This window comes from Triturus cristatus, chromosome 9 (genome assembly GCF_964204655.1).
Source record: "Triturus cristatus chromosome 9, aTriCri1.1, whole genome shotgun sequence".
NCBI lineage: Eukaryota > Metazoa > Chordata > Amphibia > Caudata > Salamandridae > Triturus > Triturus cristatus.
The window spans coordinates 715,318,460-715,334,642 of record NC_140592.1 but is presented as its reverse complement, the minus strand read 5'-3'; the positions used below and the strand labels follow the sequence as shown (position 1 = coordinate 715,334,642).

Genomic DNA, 16,183 nt, shown 5'->3' with positions numbered 1-16,183 from the left:
GCACCAAGGATACTGTGCTGCATAACTAAATACTTATAAGGTCCCAAAAGCGAGACCTATTGGCTATGCCAATGCTTGTTTTACTATAGCATTTAACATGTTAGAGGTGTAGTGTATATTTTGCATCTAACAGATGAACATGTAAAATGTCTTCTTTAAGGAAGTTTAATTCATGTTTTAAGGGGTGACTCTGGAGTGCGACCAAACTTTCATAGGCACCACCTTGTTTTCCTCCCATATGCTTTCATAATGATAGCTTTTTGCATAATAAAGGCATTTAATACAATATTTTTCTTAAAATTAGGAGGTTTCCTAGAAGCTAACGGATTTTAGAGCCGTAGTAAGTTTAAGTGGAAAGGGATCAAGGCTAGAGTGGGAAGGGTGACGCCTCCTCGCCCTGTTTACACTCCCCTCTGGCATTAGGCAGTCACCTGCAGAGTGACATCCCAACAGGATGAGGAGAGGGCGACAAGATTGGAGTATATCAAAAAGGGTGACGTCACAAGTCCCGGGCCTACAATCTCAGCAGGCAAAATTAAAATATTAAGGTGACAATGCGACAGCTTGGTCAGTGTGCACTAGCGCTCACAGGAGGCGACCGTTGGATTAGCAGTAGACAAATGCCACACGCTGTTCTGTGCCTACCCGTGCTTAATAATCCATTCAAATCATTTAAAACTGCCATTAAACTCAGAAGTTACCTGTTTTAGACATGCCTACTTAATGTTAACCACGAAACCTGCAGGTTTTCCCAATCTCAGCTCTAGATGCGGTGTTTCTCCAATCCGTCATCGCCACCCTACACAAGATAATGGTTTTTCGGGACAGACTGATCATAAAAGTTTTGTTTTTTTAAACAAACATTATGGAGTATTACATCATGACGACCAACCGTCTCATCAAGGACGTTGTGATATTGACATTTTGTGTTTTCCAATCGTACAAGAGTCAGTGTATAGTACAGACTAGCCAGCAAATTTCCTGTGCCCATACAACATAATATAGTCAGTACGAGTATAATACAGTTGGTGCATATTGATCGGTCTGCCAAAGGACTGATCATAAAAGTTTATCCCAGATGTTAAAAAAAAGTCAAAGTAACTGCTCTGTGGCCAAGTGTCCCGTGGACTGCCACCGGCTGTAGCCATATGTCTATGAATTACTAGGCACTCAAAGAAAAAAAAAATAAGGAGGGGACGAAAAGGTGTTCAGTTCTTTAACGGGTAAACAAATCGGGTGGCATTTTAGAAGTTTAAACTTTTTAGTAAAGTAAAAGAAGCTTGCCCCCTATACTTTCCCAATATTGTGCCGTCCTTCTGCTGCAACTCACTGGCGTCCATAGTTCCCCCGTGGAAAGTACTAATTTAACAATGCCAGAATAATACGAAGCCCTGGAACGGGGGGTTCACTCTGATTCCTGCAGCGAGGACATTAACCCACGTCAGTCAGGGTCGTTCTCTTTATGTGGCGGTTTCCTAAACTTGCAGTAGTTTACTATGTCAATGATAGAGCGCTTAGGAAAAATAATTGTTGCACTGTACGCTCAATAAAGCAGAGGGGGTGTCCACTTTCATAGTTGGGGAATTGCAAAAGAGAAAATATTATAAAGGATAACTGGATGCCCCTTTTATTTTTATAAGTCTTTCATCAAAGTATGCGTTTGGGGCACCTGCCCTGAAGCTGCCACCCCTCGCTCAGACATGCCTGCTGAACCCGCCCTTCTGCAGGAGGAATGCTTGGCGGGAACAGTGTCACCACTCCGTCGCCAGCACCAGAGACGTGGCAATGAAAACACCAGGGCAGCCCTCAGCCGAGTCTAATCCGGGGTCAGGCGGGAGGCCGGGCTGCCGACGGTGCAGAAATATTATCACGCAAACGGCGCCCTACTCTCAGGGGACGCCATCTTGTCACAGGCCGGCCCCGGCCGCTTTGTTGTTGGTCTGACACCCGACTAACCTGCCCCTCACCCCCGCGGTTTCCAACAACTTTTTCTCATCTACGACTGTTCCCACAGGTGTGACGCATCTAAACATTCGTAAATAACTTTGCTTAACATTTTCCAGTCTGTCTTAAGCCCCGTGAGAGGAATCCCTCGTCTTTGCTGAATCGTGGCATACGTCTCCCAAAAGCCCGTTCAGTTTGCTGACATTTTTACGAGCCAGGTCCACCCAAGAGATGCCGCAGGGTGAGGGAGAACTGCTGCCATGGTTTCTGTTTATTCGTGCAGGTGTCTGTGTGCACGGCCTTTCTATACTTCTTTCTTTACAAACTAACGGACGGAAGATGTCAGCGGCAAGCGTGTAAAACCACTGACCCCTTTCCCCATTGATATATTCACTCGCCATACTTGTAGTGCAGGCGAGGGCTCTCTGGGTGAGGTCCGGTGCCAAAAAGCAGAGCTTTTCGCCCCTTCTTCCTATAAAACAAGGAGGCACTGCTCGCTCCTGCAGGCAAAACGCTGTGCAATGCGAGGAATGCAGCTGAGCGGGGAGGGGTGGGGGGAGTGCGGCCGAGAGCACACACAGCATTTCCCTTGCGGGAGTGAGCCTTGGGCACCATCTGTTTGGAAGTCAATTACAAACAGATGGTTTCAAAGCTCACTCCTGCAAGGGAATCGCCAAACATGCACGCGTTGCCAGTGAAAGTAATGCAATGCGTGCACGTTTTTGGCAGAAAAAGCGAATCGATTTCAAGAGGTCTCTGCGTAGGCAAGACCTAAAAAGGGCATCAATGGGCCTTTGGAATTGTAGGGCTCTAACACTTAAACACAAATTCCAGTTAAAAGCAACATCCAGAGGCACACTTGCATATGTAAAATGGGGAACCTATATAATCTCTAAGTCGCCAGGCAGTAATTCTCTCGTGTTAGTAAGCTTCGGGCCGCACTTCATTATAAAGGACTCAGTTCCATTTGTGCTAAGGCCCAGATTAGTCATAATGGTGTTAAACTCATCTAACAAAGATTGGAGATAGTGGACTGTTCTGGCAATGACTTCAAGTTGTATTTTAAAGCTGAAGTGAAAGAATACAAAGCAATAATTAAGACCAGTAAGCAAGCTTTTTATCTAACATTATTGCCGTTGCCCACCACCCACAATGTCTTTTCAGACAATAAAAGAGCTCGCTGATCTTTCTAGTATTTCTCCTTTAGTTCTGGATTTCCAGGACCTACACATCTCTTCCACAAGGCAACACATTAAACAAGAGTAGTTCCCATCAGTAAATATTGATACCGAATTCTCAATGCATAAAATAAATGTTTTCCTCTCACCATATTACCCTTCCATTAACCCTTGAATAGTCTTAATTTGAGTGCCCACAAAGATCCGTGTTTGTACCAAATCTAAAACAGGTTCAAGTATCCATTCTTTGATCCTTAAAGACTGTTTTTCTTTTTTTAAAAGCAGTTTTGAGAAAAAAAACGGATGTTGATCCTACAGCTGCAAAATACTTAACGCCATATTGCTAATAACTATATGATTAAATGTAAAATGCTTAAATCCTCAGTGCTACTCAGGCAAGCCATGGTGTGGCGCGTAGTACTGATTTGTTGCTGTCCTAAGAAGGGTACCTGATTTCTGCATAGTCAAAACATGGTATCTTTAGACCACACCACCCTGGTGGATGCCTTAGTAAGGCAGAGTTTATTTTAACCCTGCCATGGTGTGGTTTGATCCATATCTTACAGGATGTATCCAATCTGTGTGTCTCTTAACCTTCTTAGCCACAGAGTTTCCAATACAATGTAGAGTGCTGATAGTGTTGCCTTCTTACCATATCTGTAACTTCTGCATTGTGCGATTCGCTAAGCTCATTTATTCCAGAGAACCGTCATCTCTCAGGCTTATTTTCCTCCGTTGTCCTACTATATGAAGCCAGTTGTGACTCAATTCAAATCAATGTCAAATTTCAGGGAAATCATGCTGGTTTTCTTTTGTGTTTTTTTTTACTGAGATGACATTAGATGGGCTATTTCAGCTATGAATGGGTTGTCAGTGGACTATGGCAATTCCTTACATGTTGGTTTTCAAATCTCTATGCTGTGTCTTGTAGAAGTTGTGCAGAAACAGGAATTAGATAGGGTACCTATATTCAGTTATGTGCGTCCTTATTTGAAATCCTTGCATTAGCCCCAGTAGGAGTGCAAAAGTATTGTGGCCCCACAACACCTTCTGGTAAATGACGTTAACTGTTATAATTAATGTAACAATGTCTGCTGTGGGAATCTAAGCAAAGACCTCACAGGGATGATCAACATAACACCCAGTGAGTGAAAATGCAATCAACTACCATGTAGTAGACGCCTAAAAAGGATCCTGTTCATAATCCAATAACTAGAGTGACTTCCCAGTGCAGAATGTAAAGGTGCCTGATCCTGACAGTGTCAAATCTAAGTGACTTGCAGATGATGGCCTGCTGGAGATTGAGCCTTCCAGAACTGCGTGACTGTAGGTTTCTCTTGCTAGAGTGAAACCAGCCCCTAAAACAAAACCATTAGCTATACCAGAATGGAAACCTTGCACAATTTCTGCTTAAAGTCTTTGAAGGCCTTCTGTCACTTAGCAGACCAGACAACTTTTTTGAGTGGCTTCTCTGAGTTCAGGACTGTTAGTGGGCGCAACTCCGGTCCCATAGTTGGCCATGAAGTTTCAGAACTAGCGAGGCCTAGAGCAGGCTCTTCCCTGATTCTTAGCTGTGGGCATCTCACAGTCGAGCACAGAATGAATGTTGAATTCCAGAGGTATTATCTTGTTACTACCTCCTTCCTGGATGCAATGTTTGATGCTTTTGACTGTAAGTAAGCCTGGTCCACTTGGCATTTCTCCTTCTAGAGAGTTAAGTGTCCAAGTACAGTGCCCCATGATGAAGGGTTGACTAGGACTACCAAATTTTGAGTTTTATATGTTGGCTGCCCAACTGTAATCGTTAGCGCAGTGGTTAGAAGAGGTGAAAGAGGACGGTGCATGTTTGCTAAAACCTAATGGTCAGCCACGCTTGCTGTTGGCTAAATTGCTGGTCCCAAGTACCCCCACCCCGTTTCGATCTGTATTACAACCCACTGCGTTACAGGCCTGGAAGAGGTCAATGGACAGAGTAAAAAAAAAACAAGATATATTCCTATGGTCCCACCTTGTGGGTCTGCCGCATAGCACCCCCATGACATTATTTGCCGGAGACCATCTGGTGTCCTGGACGCAGGTAGGATTGGAAAATGTAGCTGACTGTTATCGGGGAAAAAAACCTTCTTCCCTTCGAAAAACTGGTGGATAGTAGTGATCTTCCCCTAGGCAGTTTTTGCATTATGAAGCCCTGGTACACACTTTTGGGCAGTTGTGGGGGGAGGGAAGGGGAGAGCCTGAGACCCACCCAATCCTGCATGCACTGATAGCCCTGGGCACAGCTGGGCATCAGGTGAAGTGATTTTATGCTACCTTGCTTACAGGTTCCCTGGACCCACTGAGTGCCTTGCGAGGGAGATGGGAAAAGATATTGGGCAACGTACTCACTGATGCTGAATGGTGTAAAACTCTGCAGTCCCCCAAGAGGATTTCCCGTAACACCAGCGCCTTAAATATATACAATTTAATGTCCTTCATATGACCTAAATGACCCCTCATCGGCTCAACATCACCTATGGGGGGATATCAGAAATTGTCTGAGGTGCGCCCACCCTGATGCTGATTTCGTGCATATGCTTTGGGACTTCCAAACGATACGCCCTTATCGGGACGCCATTGTCTCTAAACTTAAAGAGGTTCTGGGGAGGGAGCTGCCGTCCACGGTCCGGTTGTGCTTGCTGGGGCTTTTTCCTCAACCACAGAAATATAAGGTTAGTAATAGAATAATTGACTTATCCTTGGGTCTGGCTAAGCCTAGAATAGCATTAGTTTGGAAGTCAGCAGAGGGACCTACAGTTGAACACTGTAATCAGGATGTGATCAATTGGGCAGGAGCTGAGGGTAGAGCATTGAGTTGGGAGGAAGCTAGAGGAGTGCAGAGACGCACCATAGCTGATTTATGGAAAGAAATGTTGATGTAATGGGAACAGCCGGTGACCTCTAGTTAGGAGGAAGGGTAAGAAGAACGTGATAACTCGAATGAGGACACTGAGCCCTTATGGTTGTCCCCCTTCCTTGTAGGGGCAAGGGTCTATAGGTCACTTACCTCAACCTATGGCTGTGGAGATAAGAGCTGAGAAAATGCTGGATAATAATACTGGGAGGGGGAGCTCCCCACTTTCATTGGTTATGCGCTGGTGAACCCGTACCCCCTAGGCTCAGATTCCCCCAGATATGAATGGCTTATTACTAATTTACACCGCTCTACTGCATAGGTTTAAGTTTAAAGTTTGTTATAGAAGTTGTTTGCTTTTCTTCTCCTTTCTTTTCCTTTAAAAAAAAAATAAAAAAATTCAATTTATTTGTGTTGAGCCATTTGGTCATACCTTGATGCCAAACCACTGGCTACCCATGTGAAAGACTCTGATGTAACGTATATTTAATACTAGATGTCATTTCACATTGAGATATTGAGGACATTACTCACCTGATTATTAAGTTACAGGACAGCGATCAATATATGAGCCGCTGTTCAGAGCTTATTTGGGAATATATATTTTGTAGAAATGTGTTGACTTTAAGGAAGATGCAACCTGTAAATGTATTCAATGTTTGTGTATTGAACTACAGTATAAGAAATGCTAATAAAAATAAACTTGAAAGAAAAAAAAAGTGTTCAAGCGGGCTAACTTGGTTGTCCAACTGGATTGTAATATTATTGCCAGTTTGGGGGACATCATTGGTAAACAAGATACTCGACAATATTCTCTGACCACCCACAAACCTCAAGAAAAGACCTCATTTGTATTTTATTATTCTCAGTGGTACAGTTTTGTTAAAAACTGAATGATGGAACGGTCATATTAATCTACTTTTCTTCCTCCCTTTTGTATGCTCTTAAATGGCTTACTTGTTGCATCTTCTAGTCTGTTACCCTCATGTGTTAAAGATGTACCTCTTGCTTTGTTCCAGTTCCCATAGCCGACCTCAAAGGAGACTACGATCTCAATGCAGTCCGTCTCTGCTTCCAGCTCTTTATCCAAGATCCAACAAGTGGCCAGTTTATGCCTCTGCCCATGGTGGTGTCACAACCCATCTTTGATAACCGTAAGGAACAGTCACATTTTGAATTCTTTACTAGATTTGTTTGTTAGAAATTGCCACTCCATAAGTATAGCTGTAATATTTATGCCTGATTAAATCAGGCATTCGAGATAGCACTGCTTCATTTGCATCACTGCTAATCTATAGCTTCAAGCAGTATGCTCACTTTAGGCTTGTTTAGATCACCTATGAACCTTATCTATGTTTCACTCCTGTGGATTGATTTAGCGGGCCTAAGAAGAACCAGTCTTTGTTCATCCTTGCTAGCTGTCATTAGAACTTTCATCCCACCAAGGGTGTTTTTGATTTCCCACTTCCAAGCACTGGTCTGTCTACATGCACTTAATTGTGAAAGCAAACCATTACTATTAGTCAGTGCTGGAATCTGTAAAGAGATCCAGCTTTTCTTCAGAGCTGAAGCACACTAGCAATTCTAGTACCAACTGCTACCGTACTACTTTGTATGAAAGATTCAGTCCAGAAGTGAAAGCACCTGTCTCCCGCTATAGCTATTAATGTATATAGAGCAAACATTTGGTTAATCCTTTCAACCTTGTTTTTTTTCTATCAGCCATCATTCAATCAATCAATCAATCAATCAATAACACTTTATTCGGTTACAGAAATAACCATAAAAGTACATAAAAATAGATTAAAAAACATATTAAAATTGTTAAAAACATATAATTATATTATCAGTAGAATAATGGACCGAATTCAAAAAACACTATTTCATTTCTCATTACATCATGATCGATTTCCTACACTTAAAAATATTTTTGGGAAAAGTTATTACTGAAGCTATCACAAATTCTGTCTCTAGCTGTTGTAGGGCCATGAATGCTGGGCGGCATTGCCTTATACCAAATTTTTTTTCAACTGGTAATCCATAATTTCCTCTGTACTGAATAAAATTTACAAAAGAATACCGCATGTATAGTTGATTGCCCAGAGGTACCATCGCATGGGCAATTGCACAGTTCTTTCGACCAGTCATTTACATCTGGGAAGCTTATCGATCTGTGCAAAATACCCAGACGAAAACGCATCAATAAAAATGAATCATAGTCGCGTGTTATCAGGTCTAGGTACGGTTGCAGTGTAAAAGTTGTTAATGAGGTTATGTGACTGCACTGTTGTTTTATTCATTTCCACAAATAACCTCTGTTCACTCAAAAAACAAACATTCTTTTTAAGATCTTTCCTTGTTATCCTGTGCATGGAAAGGGGATCACCATAAAAATCTTGGTGGCCAAGATTATATAAAAACGATTTGACATATACCAACCATCTGACTTGTTTCACCCAATCCAGACCCATGCAATCTGTAAGAATCAGCCGATTAAACTTCATTTCCTCTATTGTCCATACCCTATGCCACAACAGGACCGGTTGGATCTTTATAATGTCTTCCAGATATAGCAACCCTAGTTCTGCGTGGCATATGAAAGAGGAGGTACTGTTTGGGACCATTAGTAAAAACCTCAGAAAATTATTTTCAGCTACCTGGATGGAGTTAACATCCACATACCCCCATATACCGGCTCCATATGAAGCTACAGTGACACATTTCACTTTATATATGTTTAGTAATTCCACCGTCGGGCGTCTGCCCAATTTCCTACTAAAATTAAATAGGGCTGTCAGAGTCCTTATAAACAATAGTCTTCTTATTTTAACTGCCTCCACCCATGATCCCATACGTTCAAATAAAATTCCGAGGTAGGAAAAAGTCTTGGTGCTTTCAATCCGCTTTTTATCGATAAAAATTGTCCTAGGCTTTATACACCCTGGCCGGCAATTCATTATAAATGTTTTAGATGAATTAATAGTCAAGCCCCTCTCCGCCATAAAATTTGCAAATCTATTTACAACCCTTTGAAGTCCCTGTGATGTACGAGCCATAAGAACCACATCATCTGCATAAAGTAATGCAGGGATAGGTCGTTTATCAGCTTCTGGTAAATCCCTGCATTCCTGTACTAAAACCCTATCTAAACTATTTATGTACAATGTAAAAAGAAATGGTGCAAGAACACAGCCTTGTCTCGCACCATGCCTCACTTTAAAGTGTCTAGTGCATTCCCCCTCTGCCCCAAAACGAACCCGCGCCTTTGCCCCTTGATATAGCTGCCTTAAATAAGAAATCAAAACTACTTCCACACCCATCTCCTCTAAAATCAACCATAATTTGTTATGGATTACACAGTTAAACGCTGATGATAAATCGACGAATGCCATGTATAAGGGTCCTTTTTTAGCTTTAATGTACTTATTTATTAAAATATTATGATTAAGGCCCTGCTCAATTGTGCCTAGCTTCTTGCGAAAACCATATTGCAGGTCACTTACGACTGCCTGTTCCTCCGCCCAGTCTTGTAATCTGTTCAATATTACTCGGCCCACAATTTTCACGGTAGAATCCAGCAGGGATATTGGTCGGTAACAAACCGGGTCAGCCCTGTCACCTTTTTTAAAAATAGGTACCAAAATGGATTCATACCATGTAGATAGAAAACCAGCGGAGCCACAGGCATTAAAAACTTGTTAGCAATGGGGCCCATAATTCTATATTAGCTTTGAAGATATCAACAGGGACACCATCCGGGCCAGCGGCCTTTCCCCCCAGGCTTTTAGCAATAGCCAGATTTACCTCACTGAGGTGAAAATGCAGTTGTGCCCCTTGGACCTCTGGAGGTTATACTTGCCCAACCTCATTTTCTGTAATAATTTGAGGTCCTAAGTGTGGATCGTTATACAGGGCAGAGAAGTGCTCTATCCACGCCTGCTCCGTTATTGCCGCCTCTATAGTGGCTATATCTCTAACTATCAAAAAAGGGGCATTAACAGCCTTCCAAAAGGCGCTAGAGTCTCTGCTGACAGAGGCTTCGCGTAGAGCTAACCATGCCTCGGCTTTTAATACATTTCTTCTCTCTCTTAAGGCACAATTATACTCTTTGCGGGCTTCTCTGATCCTATCCTTATTTTTATCTTCCATATGCAGGGCATTTTTAAGATTACTATAGGCTCTTGTACAGTTAGAATCAAACCACCCTTCTTTCTTCTGGTTTCCATTCCTATTATTGATTTTACCAGTAAGGGCCTCCTTAATATGGTCTGTAATAGCAATAAAACCGTTAATGATTTCCTTGCTTGTGGAATTCTCATCCAAACAGACCATAATCTTGTCATTGCATTTCGTTACGACCCTACTCATTACTTCATTTGGATCTATTTTATCCCATCGTAAAACATATCCGTTTTGCCTGGAAAGAATGATATCTCCCAGTATGGAATTAGGGCTTTTAGCTCTCATTTCCTCTTTTCTGCATAATAAAATACCCTGACTCTGAGGAAAATGATCGCTTATAGCGATCTTATGGGTACGAAAACTAGTAATTCTTGAGCAGTGCCTGTTAGAGACCAAAATAAAATCTATTGTGGAAAAAATTCCACAGCCATTAAAAGTAGGACCAAAAATAACAGGAGGGGAACTTAGAATATTAGCAAAACCTAAATCAAGTTGGAAACTATATCATTTAAGCTTTCGCTATACCTTGAGTGGGGGAAATGGGGGAGGGTCGTGTCCATATCATATACCATACCACAGTTCCTGATTTCTCAATGGTGACATAACCCAGAATTAAAATCTCCTCCCCAAACTACCAATAGATCCCTACTTAAAGATTCCTGTATCTTCCGAAGATGACAATATATGGCTTTAATAATCCTCTCTGTTTGATCATGGGGAGCGTTTTTATAGTAGTTTACTAATATTACTGTGCAGGTTTTATCCACAGGTAAACTAATGATCTGATAGAAAGAATCCTCTGCTACCATATCAATATTACCAAAATTTATCAGATTCGAAACATAGGTACATAAACCCCCTTTAGCTCTTCCGTGCGATGAAGGTATTGCTGGCGTATGTAAGGTTTTGTAGCCATTTATATGTATAGGCTCCACTGCCCATGTCTCCCGTAAGCTGATGAGTTCAAACTTCTGCACAAAGTTATTCCATACCATATTCCTTACCTTTGATTTTAAACCAGCTACATTCCAAAACATGAATTTACAGTTACCAGTGCCTATATCATTTTCATAGATATCTAAGCTATCCCCACTATTAGATATCAAATGACTATCCTCCTGCGTAAGACATAGTATTGGGGCAGCCTCACTTATAGGTAGAGAGGGAATGGATATTTTAACATAGGCAGCTGAGGAGACCATTTCATCAGAAGTATGCACCGGGATTGAATTCGGTATGTCACATTGCCCCGCGTAATCATGTAAGCCAAATATATCTCTTCCCCCAATAATGTTCTCATCCATATGGATCCTAAATGTATTATTCCTACCGCATGTATCAGGGGCTACTTGTATTTGCTAATACATTAAAGCGATTATATGTAGATACGCCAGCCCTTAAGTTCTGTGTTACCAGTGGCACTTCCCTGCTTTGACTGTTATATCCATAGTAGCTGGGTTTATAGAAAAATCCTAACGGGACAATATTGGTGTCTTGTGCAGAGATCAAACTGCTTCCAGCCCTGTTTAGGATCACATCAATTAATTGCGGGGTTTTAAAGTTTAATATGACACAATCACCAGCCAAATCCTTAATCCCTCTCCCTACCCACCTCACCCTTCTTGCCATTTTAAACTCTTGAAAGAGTCTATCAGTTAGCCCTATCCTGTTCCCTAGCCAGGATAACGATTTGTTTCTCAGGCTCTCGCAGGTTTCAGTATTCCCCTGTTGCAATCTGGGGACATTGGCTAGTACTACTGTATACGGGGTTGACGCTGGGGGTAGGTCTATGGGTGTGATCGAGTTCTCACATAACGTGTCGGCCATAGATCTCCTTTCTTTCATCTCCGTAAACCCCTCCTCTTGGTTAATTATAATGTTACTCTGGACAGTTGGCTTATGATGAATCCTCGTACCGCTTTCACAGACTGGCAGATGTTCACTCAAGGTAGGAATATTTGACTGAGTAAAGGGGTTAGTATTTATTCTACTGGTGTTCTGGGCGTCATTAGATTCAGATAAAAGCTCACATTTGTTATAACATTTCGACAGTACTTTTTCCATTGCCCCCACCCTTCCAATTAAGTTATTTAAAGATTCCCTTAGAAAACCATCTAGGGCATCGGATTTATTTTTCAATTCTAATACTTCATTCTGCATTGCTGCATCATAACTGTCTATCACCTTCTCCACCCCCCCCCCCCCCCCCCCCCCATTTTGTTTATTCACTGCAGAAACCTTACCCTTTTTTGGTGCCCTTTTTTGCGTTGTACACCGATTTGCCATACTCTTTATACCGGTTTTCTTATGCTTATCCACCAATGGGTCCGTTGATCCTTTGTCATTAACCGGTAGAGCAAGACCCTCATCAATACCATTTTATCTGGTTTCATTGCCTCTTCTAACGTTAAGATTTGGTTTTCTATCACGCCCATGGCACCTGTCAAATAATTCAGTAAAGATAAACCGGGCCCTCCCCCCTCTATACTCTGTTTCTTCTTATGTGCAGTAGTAGATGTTTTCCTCTTCCCCATAATAACTCTGATTTGTGTTCCCTTTAAGGTATCTGTAAACCAATATAATTCAGTGTAGGGCCCTTATTTACAGGTTACTAGAGTCATACACAATGTCTTACAGACAACACTGAGCGATGTCTCTAAAATGTCCATGTATCTATTAATGAATCATAGGCCTGTGGTATAGTCCTTCCAGAACGTCAAGTTCTGATAATGCCCTTATGCTTTCACAAATATAAATAGGGACACAGTACCTTCTTGCAGGCAGGTTACAGTGCTAAACCAAGAGTCGTGGCCCAGCCCAGCCCAGCCTCCTCCGGTCAATGACTGGCAAGGACGGGCCCGCCCTTGGCCCGCGCGCATCTCGCGCCGCGGTGACCTGTGGCGCTTTTTCAGCGCGAGGGCAATGCTGGCCCCTCCCTCCTGGGAGCGAAGCACTCTGGGGCTTGAAGTCCGCACTGCAGGCAAACAAGCTGTGGCAGAAGGCGCGTCCCGCGCCGCGGTGACCGGTGGCGCTTTTTCAGCGCGAAGGCAATGCTGGCCCCTCCCTCCTGGGAGCGAAGCACTCTGGGGCTTGATGTCCCCACTGCCGGCACACAAGCTGTGGCAGAAGACGCGTCCCATCATTCATCTTTCACCTGTCTGTTTGGGTGTATCCTCCTGCTTCGGCTTGATTCCCTGAGTTGAACTCTAGAAGTTGCTACTTTACAACTTTATCCCTCTGTCTGCTCCTGCTGGTTCCCTTCCCTGTATCTTGCTCTAATGTACAGCTGCAGCATTCATTAATTCATTAACCCCAGACCTATTGGCATTGCAAAAGCTTGAATGCTTGTTTTTATTTTTCTATTTATACTTTTACAATCTCCACCTGACATTGGTGGGGCCATCTGTTTAGGTGTCTTTTCTAGACACACAGACACCCTTTTTGGTCATAAGGGTAGGGAACAGGAGGCTACGGGGAAAACAGGGTAAGCTGGCCTCCAACCAACATGTATAACAGAACGAGACGCTACCCTGGCTCAATGTCTGATCCTCAGTGAAGGTTAGCGCACATTTGTGCCTGTGGTTCAGGTGGTGTTGGACATCTCAAAAAAATGCATGGACTGGCCTCACACACCACCAGTGTCATGCTTCATCATCGACTATCCTCGCCCTTTAAAACCACGTTTGATAAATGGCGGGCCTACACTTGGAGATAGGGAGGCACTTCTAAACTAAGTGGGGGCCTGTGCTGAAAATAAGTGGGTGATGTCTAAAAATCGATGCATAATCCTGCGTGAAATTTAATGGTGCAGAGTGTGCTCGATATTAAAAGAAATGGTGGAGACTAGGGGGTCTAGTACCCCATCTCCATATGTGTTGCCAACATGATTCTGCCGTTGCGGCCTGGAGGGTCCATGGCATTCATCAGGGCGTAAGTAAGCAAAAAGGGCTCCTATCTTGTCTCTAAGAGACCAAGATAAAACCACTTACGTAGGTTGGTTTCTGGTCCAACTCTACCAGGTCTTTAATTAGAACTCCCCATTTTAGGTGTCTGTTCTCCCATTGCCAAAATGAATATTTTCGAAATTTCATGCGAACAAAAACAGTCTCATGATACCACTACATTCTTTCATGATCTGTTGCTACTGTCACCTCTTTCACATTACATCTGCAAGAGGCATTCATATCTGTGAATGCACAGTTTAATTTGAAAATGAAATAGAATAGATTGTCCTTTGAAGAGGAATCTCATTTATAAAATAGTACTACTTTATTGATGCTTATTTAATTTTTGGAAGGATAATATTGGTGAGAAGATCCACACCCATGCCCCAATTATTGTCTATGAACAGAGATTATCAATGGTCTAAGAGTGGTTTGGAGTGTGTAGCTTGTAGTGACGTGAATTGTGACGCTTGTACACCTTATTATTATTTGATACTCCATTTGAAACCGCACCTTCAGAAGGCAGCGTGTAATCCATTCCCAGTTATGCCTTGATATTTCCCATAGTTGGTATGGGAAGGAATTCTGAAGGGGATTTTAGCTAATGCGTACCTGCTGCCCTGCATTTTGGGGACTGTACTCAAACCTTCACTTTATTTTCCAGAACCAACCATCAAATGCTACTGTGTCCCTCACTTTCAGTTACTGTTGATTGGTCTGGCCAAGACTGAACCATTGTCTGGTGTGACCAAACTTGATCTAGCACTCTCAAGGTCACTTCTCCTACAAAACCCATAACTTGTCAACTTTTCATTTGGTTATAAACTTTCACCCCTCACATTTTACCTTGTCTGTTAGATATGTGAGGGCTAGGGAAGATCATGTCACTAACCTTTCTGTTCCCCCATCTTGACTTGTATACCTTACAAAGGTGGGAGACCTTCTTGCTTTGAGAGTCACATTATAAGTTCAGACATGGAAATATTATTAAGACTCAGTAAGGACCATTTGTCAAACTTGTGAGTTTTTTTTCTTATTCACACCCACCCTAAAAAGCCTTTATAGCTTTGTGTTGCCTCTACCAAATTAATTCTGAAATAGACATCTGCAAATAAAATGTCACTTGCAATCATCGTGGACCAGAATTTTGCAGTCAAGTTTGTCAAAGGCTTGTATTATTTGTACTTCTAACAGGAGCTCCGAACACTGCTGAGCTGAAGATCTGCAGAGTAAACAAAAACTCAGGCAGTTGTCAGGGTGGTGATGAAATCTTTTTGCTCTGTGATAAAGTCCAAAAAGGTAAGTAAAGCGACAATGTAGGTTCCTGAGTTCTAATAAGTATGTCTTTGTGATTCTGGTTGTTAATATAGTTTTGCATGCATCTGCAAGACCGTTTGTAGCGTTTAAACGTTTTCTGAGGGATGAACTTCAATGTGCTACTATTGACTGTTATGTCCTTTGACTTGTCTATTTTAATCTTGTATCTTAATGGAAGAGCTTCTTCATTGCATGCTACTTTTTATATGGTTTATATATCCTGCATCTGACTTCTCTCCTCATCATGTCTAGCTTGTCCTTATTTTTTGTCTTCTTTTAGCTATTGTTCTGTCTCCATCACAATTGTGACTGCATGTCCTACAGGCAGTGCATAAAACATATTCTCAAGAGATGCTCTGTTTGCATATTTTCAATATCCCATGGATCAGACTAGCTAATATATTCTTGAAAAGCTATCCAAATCTGATCTTTCACAAAAGTATCTCAAAGAACCTCAGACTAAGTTTATGAGAGAACTTTAATTAACAATACCATTGTGGCAATAAGGTATGCCTAAAAATTGACCTTTTCTTCTCTTAGTCCATCACTCAGGGAATAAATCCTTTCAAATGAACTGAAATGGGAGGTGTCTAGAAAACACACTCATGGAAAGAAACTAGTGATACTCTCTTCATCTCCCTTGGATGGAAAGCAATCAATCACCTTTTTAAAAATGTCAAGATTGTGATTCAACAAATGATGCTCTGGTCCAATTTGATTACCGGTTC

The 16,183-nt window shown here is 42.1% G+C and overlaps 1 protein-coding gene across 4 annotated transcripts in view; it reads left to right on the top strand.

Moving 5' to 3' along the window:
- Positions 1-16,183, top strand: part of RELA (RELA proto-oncogene, NF-kB subunit) — a 367,284-nt gene that overhangs the window by 234,796 nt on the left and 116,305 nt on the right. For all 4 annotated transcript variants that reach the window (XM_085625888.1, XM_085625890.1, XM_085625889.1 and 1 more), the window contains exons 7-8: positions 7,032-7,166; positions 15,333-15,437. In XM_085625888.1, coding sequence (XP_085482014.1) covers positions 7,032-7,166; positions 15,333-15,437 — 240 coding nt within the window. The remainder of the gene's footprint in view (positions 1-7,031; positions 7,167-15,332; positions 15,438-16,183) is intronic.